General features: G+C 43.9%; 1 protein-coding gene across 2 annotated transcripts in view; it reads left to right on the top strand.

The window, feature by feature from the left end:
* Window positions 1-13,672, top strand: part of LOC139422947 (acetyl-CoA carboxylase alpha) — a 50,870-nt gene extending 37,198 nt beyond the window's left edge. For both annotated transcript variants that reach the window (XM_071174443.1, XM_071174442.1), the window contains 11 exons: window positions 2,378-2,521; window positions 2,702-2,822; window positions 3,751-3,847; window positions 4,581-4,677; window positions 4,783-4,918; window positions 5,016-5,193; window positions 5,945-6,057; window positions 8,623-8,777; window positions 9,863-10,033; window positions 10,871-11,007; window positions 11,230-13,672. In XM_071174443.1, coding sequence (XP_071030544.1) covers window positions 2,378-2,521; window positions 2,702-2,822; window positions 3,751-3,847; window positions 4,581-4,677; window positions 4,783-4,918; window positions 5,016-5,193; window positions 5,945-6,057; window positions 8,623-8,777; window positions 9,863-10,033; window positions 10,871-11,007; window positions 11,230-11,359 — 1,479 coding nt within the window. In that variant the 3' untranslated portion in view covers window positions 11,360-13,672. The remainder of the gene's footprint in view (window positions 1-2,377; window positions 2,522-2,701; window positions 2,823-3,750; window positions 3,848-4,580; window positions 4,678-4,782; window positions 4,919-5,015; window positions 5,194-5,944; window positions 6,058-8,622; window positions 8,778-9,862; window positions 10,034-10,870; window positions 11,008-11,229) is intronic.
* The last annotated feature ends 1,209 nt before the right edge of the window (window positions 13,673-14,881 follow it).

Genomic DNA, 14,881 nt, shown 5'->3' on the forward strand with positions numbered 1-14,881 from the left:
GAATCAGGAGGATAGAATTATGGTCAGATTTGCCAAATGAAGGGCAGGGAGATCTTTGTGGTCTAGAGTTATTTATTATAATTTTTTCTTCCTCTGGTTGCAGTGCAGCGTCTGCAAAGGGACATTGGTTCTTTGTCTGACGAATAAAAGGTATATTCAGCTGTAGCACTCTCCACCATGCATCACTAACAACAAGACCACACATAATTAAATGAACCATTTTTAAAACGGATACCGTGAAGGGCATTTTATACTCTTTTAATTGTCCTGTTTTTTTTAAAGAATAGGCGACGTTCATGTGTGCTTTATGCACTGTGCTCCGTCAGCTGTGACGCACATAGATTGTTCCTTAGTTGATGCAATTAACGCATCTTCGTTTTAATTTGGAATTTCACTGATATGTATTACTCGGTCATGCCATTTATTTTGCAGTTAATTTGAGGAAGAGGACAGTGTAGTTTTGTTACTGTATACTGTAAGGACAGAGCGTTGGCCATTGGATAGATATCCTGTAAGAGGCCTCCCTCTGAAATAGTATGGAGGCAGAAAGACTGCATCATGTCTGAATCCAACAATACAAATTATAATGGTGTTTTGTGATCCCATATTATTCTCTCACTCAGTGTGCAGTTTTCCACCTCAGTGATCAGGCCTTTTTCGCCCTTGTTCTGTGGTTGAACCCCCCCCCCCCCTCGTCTCCCCAGTCATACTGCTGCAGCTCCTGGTGGAATAATAGAAAGAGAAGTGTCAAGTTGTTGTTTGCATAGAAATAGCAGTGTGATGCCTGAGGCTGCTGCTGGGACGAAGGACACCCATATCATTTGTCTCCAACCAGAATGAAAAGTTTTGCTGAAGCAGATTGTTTTCTCTCTCTCAGGGCTCCACTAGCACTGACTACCCACTGCTTTCCCCATCTCTCTGCCTCCGTCTCTCTTCCCTTTATCCCTCCTCAGTCTCAGCATTAACTTGACTTTATAATAAATTACATGACAAAACACAACATGAGCGTTTCCATTTGCAGGTTTTGCTGTGTGTGTGTGTGTGTGTGTTCGGATGCTAGAGAAACATCAGAAGATTATGTAATATCACAATTTTACAAATGTATTGTGTTACAGTAAATGTTTAAATGGGGAAACTATAGATTTACTGAAATGTATACATCTACCAGTGCAGCAGTAAATCTATAGTTTTTCCCAAATGGACGTCACAATGATGGACCGTCCATTCAACAATAATATGGCATAAAAATGTACCTAGACATTCACTATAACCTTGCCTTCATATTATATCCCCATAGACTCCCTGGTTCACCAAAGCCGTAGATACAGTCTGTCATCTAAAGACACTCATTTCATTCACTGATGGACATCTTTCTCCTGTTTGTATGGTGACTGGATAGTAACTACTGGTACAAATATCCCAGTGGGCCACTAAAAGAGCCTACGTCCCTCTCTCGTGCCTCCGCCATACCTCTTTTCTCCCTCTGCTGTGGAATGTTAATGAACCAAGGCCCAGCCCGGTGGCACAGTGGCCCTGTGTCTGCCTGTCAAGGTGACTGCAATGCTTCCCGGGGCCACGGGCTGGCCTGACAGCTTTAGGAGAGCACCCAGGATTTGTAGCCAGGGACATATCCATTTAATGGGAACAGAGAAAGTAAATGATGGTGAAGAGGTGAGAGCTGAGTGATCAACGAGCACCTCTGTGTTTTACGGGACTGTGTCCCCTGCACAGCCGTGTGTGTGTGGGGAGGTTAATGGGTCCATGCCATCCTTCATTAGCCTCTCACACCAAGAGACGCACAATAAACCAATATACACACACACATACAGGCAGTCTCATACACATGCTAGTCACTGTGTGTGTGTGAGCATGTGTGTTTTTGTATGTATGTGTGTGTGTGTGCTCATAAACCGGCTGTGAGGCAGTGTGCGGTGCGGGCGGGCAGCTCTTTGTCACAGCTCCTGTCGATTGTGTCGGGGAGGAGAAACCTCGGTATTAATTCACTCTGGAGGTTACAAATAACCCCTGGGAGGGAGAGCGCTGGATGCTAGCGGCCCCCCGTGACCGCCGTGATGCAGTGATCCCTAGCCACCGATCGACAGTATTGACGAGGCGGTGCCACGGTGGGGAGCAGGGGGGGGTCCCCTTTCAGATGTGTGTGTCATCCTATTGATCCAGAGCCCTGGTGACACCACCCTTTATCCTCGGCCGTAAGCCTCAAAGGGCTTGGTTCACTATGCACTGTAGGGAGAAGAATGTCTCAACATAAAAATACCCATTAGTTTGTAGGGAAATTGGATTACATGGTTTGACACTACCAAGGAAGAATTAGTGATTGTTATACAGAATGACATCACCCCCATCTTCTTTCCCGTAGGTGCTGGGTAGAGAGGTATACACCTCCAACAACCAGCTGGGTGGGATTCAGATCATGCACAACAACGGTGTGACACACAGCACTGTGTGTGATGACTTTGAGGGAGTCCACATGCTGCTGCACTGGCTCTCCTACATGCCCAAGGTAACCATCAGCTCTTACTGTCAACATGTATTCCACTGTCCATTCATTTAGGCTTAACCAATGCAAATGTACCTTTTATGCTACTCACAGTGAAGTTAGCTACTCACAGTGAAGCTGTGTTAAATTCAGAGGCAATGTTTACATTTTTTCTACGAGTTCTTGAATGTTTGTCCTCCATAGGACCGCTCTAGTCCTGTGCCCATCATCAATGCCAAGGACCCCATAGACCGGCTGGTGGAGTTTATGCCCACCAAGGCTCCCTATGACCCCCGCTGGATGCTGGCAGGACGCCCCGGCCAAAGTTAGTAACCCCCATTTTTATTAATTTTTTTCCCTCGGATTAATATTTCTTCAAAACATTTTACAGTACCCCACAAATGAGAAATAACTACTTTTCATTTACAACATATTGTAAACTTTGTACCCCACTCATCACCAACTCTATCTAAAGGATCTTATTATTCTCTCTTATTGTAATAATAATAATAATAATAATAATAATAATAATAATAACTCACGTGTACAGTAGTCATTCATCCTCTCATCCAGTCTCACTCGTGCTGCCTCAGCAGGTGTGGAACAACAGCTGATTGTCATTTAAAGGTTGACATGCGATATGCGCTGCTAATCTTTTGGGCAGATATCCCTGAGGTCAGGGGTTAAACTAATTCCTGACTGTTAGAGAGGGTTATAGGCTTGATGTAGGGGGATATTCCTCATTCAGACACTGAGAGACGCTGTGAATCCTGGGCTCGCTGGGTGGATGAAGAGGTGGAGATGGATGGCCTAGGTTTTACATGCATGGTCAGGCCCGAGCAGATTCCATATCAGTGTAATTACAACTTTGGGCAGAGGAAGCGACTGAGTTGCGGTGCGCGAGGCCATGTCTTCAGCAGTCCATGTCTTTAGCTATGATGAGCGGGGAGGCTTAATTGAATGGTAACCTCTTGGACTAGCCCTGTCCTCTGTCTGCCAGGAACAGCAGAGCTGAGCAAGGCTCTTTGCAGCCTCATCCGTCTGAAGATTAGAGATCTCTGTTCAAAATATAAAACAAACCCTGCTTTTGGCCGTATGGATATGACATGAGTGTATGGTCAGCATCTGGAGGGAAAATGTATTATTCTGCCAAATAAGGGCAAATGGTATTTCTCATTTACAGATGTTTACTTTGTAATAATCAATTATTAAAACTCTTTCTCGCTCTCCTCTCTCTCTCTCTCTTTCTGCAGCTCCAAAGGGCCCGTGGCAAAGTGGGTTCTTTGACCATGGCTCATTCATGGAGATCATGCAGCCTTGGGCTCAGAGTGTGGTGGTGGGCAGAGCCAGGTAAGGAACCACACCACATCACTACACTATTTCTAAGCAATATAGACACTATTAGTCCTTTTGTTAAACATACCAGAGCATTAAGACCAAGTCATTCTTGAGTGTCCGCAGAGCTTCAATGGTCATCTTGGTCACAACATAATTTGTTGAGAATGTATGTAATTATAGAACATAATCTTGTTTGAGCCATGCAGGAAATATATTAAGTGGCCTGAGATCTTTCCTCTGTTGAAGGTCATGCAAGTCGATCTACATTCTCCAGTACTGAATCCCTTCTAGCCTTTGTTCACATGAACCCGTGGATCCCATTTGTATGCATCTGTGTCCCGCATGAGGGAAGTTGAAGTTAGTTTTGTGAGCCATTGCTAATTAGCTCAGCACAAAGGCTAGAAGGTTTTGGGTACAGCTAGCATGTGCTAGTTAACATTGGCTCGCAAAACTACCTCTAACTTCACACTGGATGCAGATGCATACAAATAGGATTCCTTGCTAAAATCCCGAACTATCTGTTTAAAAGGCACTTACTATAGTGGTATTTTTTATTTAAGCTCTTGAGATGGGGAAACATACTTTTTAATAAGTTGAACATGTGCTCTTTATGACAATGTTCAAATGAGGGGACTTTGGAAGTTACACTACCAAAAGGTACTCGTTTGGTGGAGCGACCCTCCCATCAGCCCTCAGTTTCATAGTTGTGTGTCCTGTCCTGATATGACCCTCTTCTCTCTCACAGGCTAGGTGGCATACCTACTGGAGTGGTTGCTGTGGAAACTAGATCTGTGGAGCTGTCAATCCCAGCCGATCCAGCAAACCTGGACTCTGAAGCCAAGGTAACATCCTTTCAATACCTACAATATGTTGTGTCCTTATTCAGGTTGTTTTACATGAACACAGAGAAATACACACACACTCACACTCTGTTGTCCTATCCTCAGATCATCCAGCAGGCAGGCCAGGTGTGGTTCCCTGACTCTGCGTTTAAGACGTCACAGGCCATCAAGGATCTGAACCGCGAGGGCCTCCCTCTCATGGTGTTCGCCAACTGGAGGGGCTTCTCTGGGGGCATGAAAGGTACCAGATAACAGATGTTTTGTAAATATCTTAGTTATACCTGTGTCTGTGGGTTTTCAGTCTGATGTATAAAATCCCACTCCTGTGCCTCCCTCAGACATGTATGACCAGGTGCTGAAGTTTGGAGCCTACATCGTGGATGGGCTGAGAGAGTACCGCCAGCCTGTTCTGGTGTACATCCCTCCCCAGGCAGAGCTCAGAGGAGGGTCCTGGGTGGTCATAGACCCCACCATCAACCCCCGCCACATGGAGATGTATGCTGACAAGGACAGTCGGTGAGTTTCTCTGAACACAACCCAGGTGGTAAGGGAAAGCAACAACAACACATCTGCCAAGCTGATCCTCAACACTGGGGCCCATTCGCTCTACTATTATTCTGACATTTCACAATCTTAAAATAAAGTGGTGATCCTAACTGACCTAAAACAGGGAATATTTACTAGGATTAAATGTCAGGAATTGTGAAAAACGGAGTTTAAATATATTTGGCTAAGGTGTATGTAAACTTCCGACTTCAACTGTATATACTAGGCGGTGTCAGAGGAAGGCTTGGGTGACTCCAGTCACCCAAGCCATATAATGTTCTCTCTGCTACCGCAAGGCAAGCAGTACCTGGAGCGCCAAGTCTAGGACCAAAAGGCTCCTTAACAGCTTCTACCCCCAAGCCATAAGACTCCTGAACAATTAATCAAATGGTCATCCAGACTATTTACATTATCTATGCATAGTCACTTTACAAATTACCTTGACTAACCTGTTCCCCCTGTATATAGCCTCATTATTTTTTTGTCATTTTCATTTGTTACTTTTTGTTTTTAATTTTTAATTGTATTTTTATATATTTTATTAACTCTATTTCTTGAACTGCATTGTTGCTTAACGGCTTGATGTTGTATTCGACGCGTGTGACAAATAAAATGTGATTTAGCAAAGCACTTTCCAGACCCATTTCTGCTTCTACTGTAATAGTGTTTAGTCAGTGATGTTTGGGTGCTGTGTTGAAGATGTCCTCTGTTTGTTCTACAGTGGTGGGGTGTTGGAGCCAGAGGGAACGGTAGAGATCAAGTTCAGGAAGAAGGACCTGGTGAAGACTATGAGGAGGGTGGACCCGGTCTACATGGGCCTGGCAGAGAGACTGGGTGAGTAAGATACTCTCGCTTTATTCCTATTTTCTCTAAATCACACAATGCCATTCTCTTTTGCCAATAATCAACTCTTTCACAACTGCGCGTCTCCCTTTCTCATTCACTCTCTTTTTCGGTTTCTCCTTTGCGTTTTCTCATTCTCTCTCTCTGTGAGGGAGGGATGGTAATATCTAGCGGAGTATGTGTGCTGTAATTCCCTGTCACTCTTGTTCTTTATCTGAGGGTGATCGTATCGTCCCTGCTCTGTTCCCTGGGGAGATGTGTCAATCACGGCAGGGCCAGATCAATCAGCAGGGCCTGCTCTCCCCCCACCCAACCCGGGCTTATTGATTTTCTTCTGGGCTCACAGGAGCACCATGGAGCAATGGGCCAGCGCCGGGCCTCTAGGGGCTGTGGTGGGGATGCTGACCGATTGGCTCTGACAGAAATCAATCTCTACTGACAGGTAGCACAGCAGCCAGAGGTTCTGGAGAACAGTGTAGCAAAACATACAGTGAAACAGAGAGCTGAGCCTGCACTCAGTCATAAAGAACCAACCAACTCTGGGATAATGAGTGGCGCTTACACACTATAGCATAAAACCAACACCATGCTAATGGAGTGTAGCTTCTTACCTAAACACTCCTGTTGTCATACACTCCTGTTGTCATGCGGTCATCACTGTTAACTCGAAAAATCAGCCAGCCTCAGCCCAGTCAATTCCTGCCAGTCTGCACAGCGCGATATCAACCCAGAGCATATCGGACTGCTTTTTCTCTACCACATCTCCGGATTCCTACCGCAAGCTCTGAACCTTTACTCCGGATCATCGCAGCTAGCTAGCTACTATCCAAGTAGCTACTCCTGGCTAACGTCTCTGTCCCGACGTAAGCACCAGTTAGCCTGGAGCTAGCCTCGAACTAGGCGCATCTCCCGGCTAGCTGAAGAGGTCCATCAGCCAATTCTTGGGCTACAATACCTATTTTGCCAATTGGCCTGGATCCTTTTACTGCTGACACGGAGCCCCGCCCTCCCATCACGACTGCTCTGCCGAAATAACCGTCCAAGGGGGTTTCAACAGGCTCTTCCGCAGAGACGTCCCCCTTAGGCCCATCTTCTAGCCCCAGCCCGCTAGCTGTCTGAATCGCCTTGACTCTAGCTCGCCTAGCTACTCACTGGACCCTATGATCACTTGGCTACACATGCCTCTCCCTAACGTCAATATGCCTTGTATATTGCTGTTTTGGTTAGTGTTATTGTCTTATTTCACTGTAGAGCCTCCAGCCCTGCTCAATATGCCTTAGCCGAGTGTACCCCTTTTGTTCCACCCCCCACACATGCGGTGACCTCACCTGGCTTAAATGGTGCCTCTAGAGAGACAACCTCTCATCACTCAATGCCTAGGTTTACCTCCACTGTATTCACATCCTACCATACCCTTGTCTGTACATTATGCCTTGAATCTATTCTTCCGCGCCCAGAAACCTGCTCCTTTTATTCTCTGTTCCAAACGCACTAGATGACCAGTTCTTATAGCCTTTAGCCGTACCCTTATCCTACTCCTCTTCTGTTCCTCTGGTGATGTAAAGGTTAACGCAAGCCCTGCAGCCCCTAGTTCCACTCCCATTCCCCAGGCGCTCTCATTTATTTACTTCTGTAACCGTAAAAGCCTTGGTTTCATGCATGTTAACATTAGAAGCCTCCTCTCTAAGTTTGTTTATTTCTCTGCTTTAGCACACTCCACCAACTGGCTTAGGAAGGCCACCAAAAATCCTGAAATTTCCATCCCTAACTATAACATTTTCCGACAAGAGAACTGCCAAAGGGGGTGGAGTTGTGATCTACTGCTGAGCGAGCCTGTAGAGTTCTGTCTTACTATCCAGGTCTGTGCCCAAATAATAATTTGAGTTTGTTCTTTTAAAAATCCACCTTTCCAGAAACAAATCTCTCACCATTGCCGCTTGTTATAGACCCCCTTCAGCCCCCAGCTGTGCCCTGGACATCATATATTAATTGTTTTCCCCCCCATCCATCTTCAGAGTTCGTACTGTTAGGTGACCTAAACTGGGATATGCTTAACACCCCGGCCGACCTACAATCTAAGCTAGATGCCCTCAATCTCACACAAATTATCAAGGAACCTACCAGGTACAAACCTACACCCGTAACCATGGGCACCCTCTTAGATATCATCCTGACCAACTTGCACTCTAAATACACCTCTGCTATCTTCAACCAGGATCTCAACGATCATTGCCTCATTGCCTGCATCTGTAATGGGTACGCGGTTAAATGACCACCCCTCATCACTGTCAAACGCTCCCTAAAACACTTCTGCGAGCAGGCAAATAAATAAATAACAAAATACCAATTCAGTGAATAAGGAAGTGTAGCTCACCCCAAACGTCCAGCATCACATTGACACAATGTCCTTGGCATGTTAGTTTCTAATGTTGCATTAGTGTTCTCAGCATGCAGCTGGCTTGAATCATACCTCTGTGAATCATCCCTGTCTCACCATAACCTGCTCAGTATGGTTTGTGTTGTAACCCTCCTGCTCATTTTGGTCCCCCTCCCCAGGTACCCCAGAACTGGGCCTGCCAGAGAGGAAGGAACTGGAGACCAAACTGAAGGAGCGGGAGGAGTTCCTGTTACCCATCTACCACCAGGTAGCCGTGCAGTTCGCTGACCTCCACGACACCCCGGGACGCATGCAGGAGAAGGGAGTCATCACGGTGAGACGACACTGTCACAAAGTCACGCTGAAGCAAAAGTGATCACAACAGAGATTGTCAGAACACTATGAAAATGAAGGGTGTAATAGTGTCCCCCATAGCTATATGAGAATAAATTTTAGTTTTTCTTTGATTAAAATCTAACTCATACACACAACTGTGTCTATGCAGTGTGTGAGTAACCAAGCCTGTATTACCCAGGATGCAGTAGCCTGGTACAGTTGATGAGATGCCTAGGGAATGGTGTGTTCCAATCTCTCTCTCTCTCTCAGGCTGTGAGATGTGTCTTTATAATTATCTGCTGATGACCCGGCCCATCACCTCAGCAAGCACAGAACAGCCCCAGGCAGGATTCCAGGCGCTCTATCACACACACGCTCACACACTTGAAACACACACAATGGGTTACTTCATGAGAGAAGACTGCTGGGGCATTTCTGTATAAGAGATGACAATCTCTGACGCTCTCAAGATGCCTGCAAATGCAACCGCACAATAATCTGTGATTGACAGACACACAGATTCTCATTAGAATACGAAGGACCAATGGATGTCTCTCTTGCACTCAGTGGCGATTTTGGCATGTAAATCTTGGTGAGCCAATCACGATGCAATGCTCCTAATTTCTGCTGGCCCGCCCCACCACCACAAAGCACTGAGTTACACTGAAACGCCTGCATTTTGTAGCTGCCTTACTCAAGAAAACAAGAGACCATGTGTGTATGCGGCTTTATTAACTCGAATTATATCTATTTTTTTTTCACATTGCTTTCAAACTGATATGTGACACGTATTAATGCCAAAAGAACAAAATATGTACCTCAAAGCAGGTGTTGCTCAGCCCAAATAAATGACAGGATGCCACTGCTTGCACTCAAGTTCTCATGATGAACAAATATTTTATTCAGTTCAAAATAATAAAACCTGTATGGAAACTAAGTATTGTCAGATATTAGACAATGTTTTGGTGATAACTACACATATGACTCTATTTAAATGTTAAAAGTACAGTGTCAGCCAGTATGGCTTGTCTGTGAGATATATCCTCTCTGAAGGTGTGTTTGTGTGGTTTGATGGTTTCCCAGGACATCCTGGAGTGGCGGACGTCACGCCACTTCTTCTACTGGCGTCTGAGGCGTCTGCTGCTGGAGGACACGGTCAAGAGGAAGATCCAGGTGGCCAACAGCGAGCTGACTGATGGACAGATTCAGGCCATGCTGAGACGCTGGTTCGTAGAGGCTGAGGGGACTGTCAAGGTGACTGGCCACTACCTGCTCCTCTACTTTCCTTAAACCAGCCCACCACAGCACCGAGACACTGACGGTCACTGTCGGCTAGAGGCTGCAGAGTATATCTATACCTTCCTTTACGGTCTCATTAAAGTTTGGTTTTAGTCATTTTCAAAAACCAATACATTCTGATCAGTTAAATTTCAAACCTGGAGTTGTTGTGGTCTTGGATATGGCTAGGTAGAAATAACCTGATGTGATGGTGATAGAGATGTCCCTCAGCCCAGACTTCTGCCTTCAGGGGTGACTAGAAAAAGCCCAGCTCCTGAGGTACACTGAGAGTATATCTTTAGAAGCGGCCGTCTTGTTAGCTTAATACATTACTCCAATCAGGACCGGCTATCTTAAGCTACAATTAATCCGAGCCCTGCCACGTGCAGATAGGAGTGCGACACGCTGTTTCTTAATTAAAATCAAACGGATAAAAAATGATTAATAAGGGCATTAAATGTTCTTGTGGGCTACAAGCAGGAGCGCTCTTAAAACGGCGTGAGGTCACACCCCCTCAATCTGCCTAAGCCCCCGTCTGCCTTTGTTTGGGATCAGAGACTGGCTGTGCTCATGAATAGGGATCTCTCTATCAGGTCCAGTCAAAAAGGCATCGGTGGTCTGCTTTGTAGCTCTTTCACTTCTGATAGGATATTATAAAAAAGTAAAAATAATATTTATTTTCACTTTCTTGGTTTGCTAGTTCAAACAAGCAAGGTTATGAAATAATTATTGTAGTACTCTCCTGCTCGAAAATGGGTAAATTTAAGGCCAAAAAAAGTAATCTTCCCCTCTTCTCTCTGTGTATGTGTGAAGGCGTATCTATGGGACAGCAATGAGGAGGTAGTGGAGTGGCTGGAGAAGCAGCTGAAGGAGGAGGAGGGAGCCAGGTCTATCGTCGACGAGAACATTAAGTACATCCGCAGGGACCACATCCTCAAGCAGATCCGCAGGTGAGACAGACGGCTGATCACTGGGAACTTACCGGCCTTTAGATGTCCGGTAGCAGTCAACTCAAAGCCTTGTATAGTACCATCTGTTTATACAGGGGGATATTTCCTGGTGTCAGGAAAGTGCATTGTCACTGATTCCCACAGAATCCATTTATTCCATGTAATCCTTTGTTTTGCTGTGCATTGCCTTAATTTTACACAATCTCTCATCTCTTTTCTTAGCCTGGTCCAAGCCAATCCTGAGGTTGCCATGGATTCCATCGTGCATATGACCCAACACATCTCCCCAACACAGCGTGCTGAGGTGGTGCGCATCCTGTCTACCATGGATGCTGCACCGGCTGCCACCTAAGCCTCATTTATATCTGGTTCTAACCTTTGTCTTGATCTTGTCCACATTCTGATCTTGTTCACATTTTTAGAAAGGTATAGATTTTTGTGATCATATCTTCCTGACCACCTCCGGAGTTAGTCAGTGACCCATTGTAAACAGATCAGGATGGTCAATCCATTTAAATCATTATACCGGTCTCTAAAACCATTGATGGGTAGCTTCATTGACTAATGGCATCAATAATTGTCTTACAAAAAATATATATATATTTTGAAAGAATATCTGTCACATGATTTGCATACAGGGAGGCACCAGGAAATCTGGTCACAATGGTTGGTGGATAAGAGACATTTTACTACCATGTGTAGATCAAATTATATATGTCACATGCTCTGAATACAACAGATGTAGACTTTACTGTGAAATGCTTACTTACGAGCGTTTTCCCAGCAATGCAGAATTAAAAAGTAAGAAATTAGATAAATAAAATAAGATATTAATAACACAATCAATTAAAAAATATTGAGGCTAAATACAAGTAGTACCGAGTCGATGTGCAGGGATACGAGGTAGTTGAAGCAATCAGGAAAGATAAGCGTATCACCAGTGTGTGAGTATGCAAGAGAGTCAGTGGTTTTTAAAAAAATAAAAGGGTATTAATCAGAGGCAATCAGAATGTGAATATGATCTGGACAAAGGACTCACGTTAGCACCAGTTCTAAACCTAGAGGGCCTCTCTTCCTGGCCCCACTGTCTCCGGTGCACTGCACCCTGGCACTGCCCCTGTGGAGGAACTGTGCTGGAAACTGGGGTTGGAGGAGCCAATGAGTTTGCTGTTACTGATGAAACTGTTGGCAATGATTCTGGAGGGAGGGGGGACTGATGTCCAGGGTAATGAATTTACACAAGTCTTACAGAATGTGTGTTCGTGTTGATAAACTCCTTCCTAATATTGAGTTACAACCCCTTTTGCCCTGAGAATAGCCTCAATTTGTTGGGGCATGGACTCTACAAGGTGTTGAAAGCATTCCACAGGGATGCTGGGCCATGTTGATTCCAATGCTTGCAACAGTTGTCAAGTTGGCTGGATGTCCTTTGGGTGGTGGACCATTCTTGATACACACGGGAAACTGTTGAGCATGAAAAACCCAGCAGCGTTGCAGTTCTTGATACACTCAAACCGGTGCACTTGACACCTACGATAGCCCATTCACCTTCTGAATGGCACTCATACACAGTCCATGTCTCAATTGTCTCAAGGCTTAAAAATCATTCTTTATCCTGTCTCCTCCCCTTTTATCTACACTGATTGAAGTGGATTTAACAAGTGACATCAATAACTCATCATACTGTAGCTTTCACCTGGTCAGTCTGTCATGGATAGAGCAGGTGTTCATGTTTTGTACACTCAGTGTATCTAGTATATGTAAGTGCAATTTGAAAAATGATCAACAAAGCAGAGACCAGAAACGATATACTTGTATAGCTAACATGAATGAGGCCAAGCTTGGGGACTACACAATTGACCAAAGTGGAAGCAGCTCTTCATCCATTTGCAATCATAAAGAGCCTCTGTCCTATAGGACAGGAAAACATGCATTGGGTTTGGGGGTGTTTTGTTGGTTATCTTGAAAATAAAATGCCAGCAGATTGGAACTTTGAGGGAGCACTTATTTACTGATAAAACCCAGGGTAGTGCGTGTTGCATGGCGCTACCGGGGAATTGGGATTGGGTAAAGTGAGCCGATTTGCCCTGGGCCTGGAGAGAAGAGTCCAGCAGGAGGAGAGGCAAATTCAGACCAACCACACTGGCCCTGGGGTGAGACAAGGACAGGCAGCCACACGCTGAAGCAGATAGACGAGCGGCTGTCACCTTACACACATTGCTTTGAATACACCTTACTGTTCTATTACTTACATCAGGCTTTAGTGCAGCACAGCTTGCTCTGTAGTATACAAAGTCTGACACAGAAGCAAACACTATCAATGGTAATTGTTGCCATAATGGTTAAGAATGAATAGTTTTCTACCGTGGGGTATATTTTTGGCAATTATTGTAGCTTATTCCAACCAAAAAAAAAAACGTTCAAAATGTGTTTTTCTGTATTTGTTTTTGTTGAAAATGTGAAACATTTAGGTGACTAATTTATTAAATGGCAATCATGTTAAAAAGAACTAGGTACTGTACATTGGAGTTATACAGTCAGTATTACAAGTGTTTTAAAATGTTCACTGTAATTTTGAGTTAATTATTGATCCGCAGTTCTTTCTCTTCATGGAGTCATTGGGATCGGTGTTTGCTAATAAAAAAATGTTTGCTTGCTCACTCAACCTCTAGGCCTAGGTCTTATTACTACAACATTCAAATGTACAAAGTATCTGAAATGGAGCATACACAACAACTGTCATTTTATATAGTTTAATAACCAGTGGTGTAAAAATACTTTAAAGTACTACTTAATTAAGTAGTGTTTTGGGGTATCTGTACTTTACTATTTATATTTTTGACAACTAATGTACTTTCTACTCCATACATGTTCCCTGACACCCAAAAGTACTTGTTATATTTTGGATGCTTAGCAGGACAGGAAAATGGTCCAGTTCACATACTTCAAGAGAACATCCCTTGCCATCTACTGCCTCTGATCTCTGGCAGACTCACGAAACACACATGCTTTGTTTGTATATTATGTCTGAGTGTTGTAGTGTGCCCCTGGCTATCCGTAAATACAAAATAAACTATTTATATTTTTACTTTTGATACTTTAAGTATAAACCAGACTTTTATTCAAGTAATATTTTACTGGGCGACTCACTTTTCCTTGAGTAATTTTCAATTATGGTATCTTTACTTTTACTCAAGTATAACAATTGGGTACTTTTTCCACCACTGTTAATAAAAGATAGATATTGATCTCCACTAGGCTGATGACACAAGTGTATACTAAGGTCAAACTTTAGTCCAATTGTGGCCTGGGGTGGTCAAGCTGCTAGGGCCACTGGCTTCAGCACGCACATATAGGCCTACCATGTTGGCGTGGGTTCGATTCTGGCACAAATGCCGTGTATTCAGACCCTTGACTTTTTCCACATTTTTGTTACGTTACACCCATTTAGAAAAAGGCTGTAATACATTCTTTTTCCTCATCAATCTACACACAATACCTCATCATGACAAAGCAAAAACAGGTTTTTAGAATTTTTTGGTGTATAAAAAAACAAAACATTTGAACTACATATTCACATACTGTACCAGTAAAAAGTTTGGACACACCTACTCATTCAAAGATTTATATTTATTTTTACTTATTTATACATTGTAGAATAATAGTGAAGACATGAACTTTGAAATAACACACATGGAATCAAGTAGTAACCAAAAAACTGTTAAATCAAAATGTATTTTATATTTGAGATTCTTCAAAGTAGGCACTCTTTGCCTTGATGACAGCTTTGCACACGCTTGGCATTCTCTCAACCAGCTTCATGAGGTAGTCACCTGGAATGAATTTCAATTAACAGGTGTGCCTTAAGTTAATT

This window comes from Oncorhynchus clarkii, chromosome 12 (assembly GCF_045791955.1).
Source record: "Oncorhynchus clarkii lewisi isolate Uvic-CL-2024 chromosome 12, UVic_Ocla_1.0, whole genome shotgun sequence".
In the NCBI taxonomy this organism is placed as follows: Eukaryota; Metazoa; Chordata; class Actinopteri; order Salmoniformes; family Salmonidae; genus Oncorhynchus; species Oncorhynchus clarkii.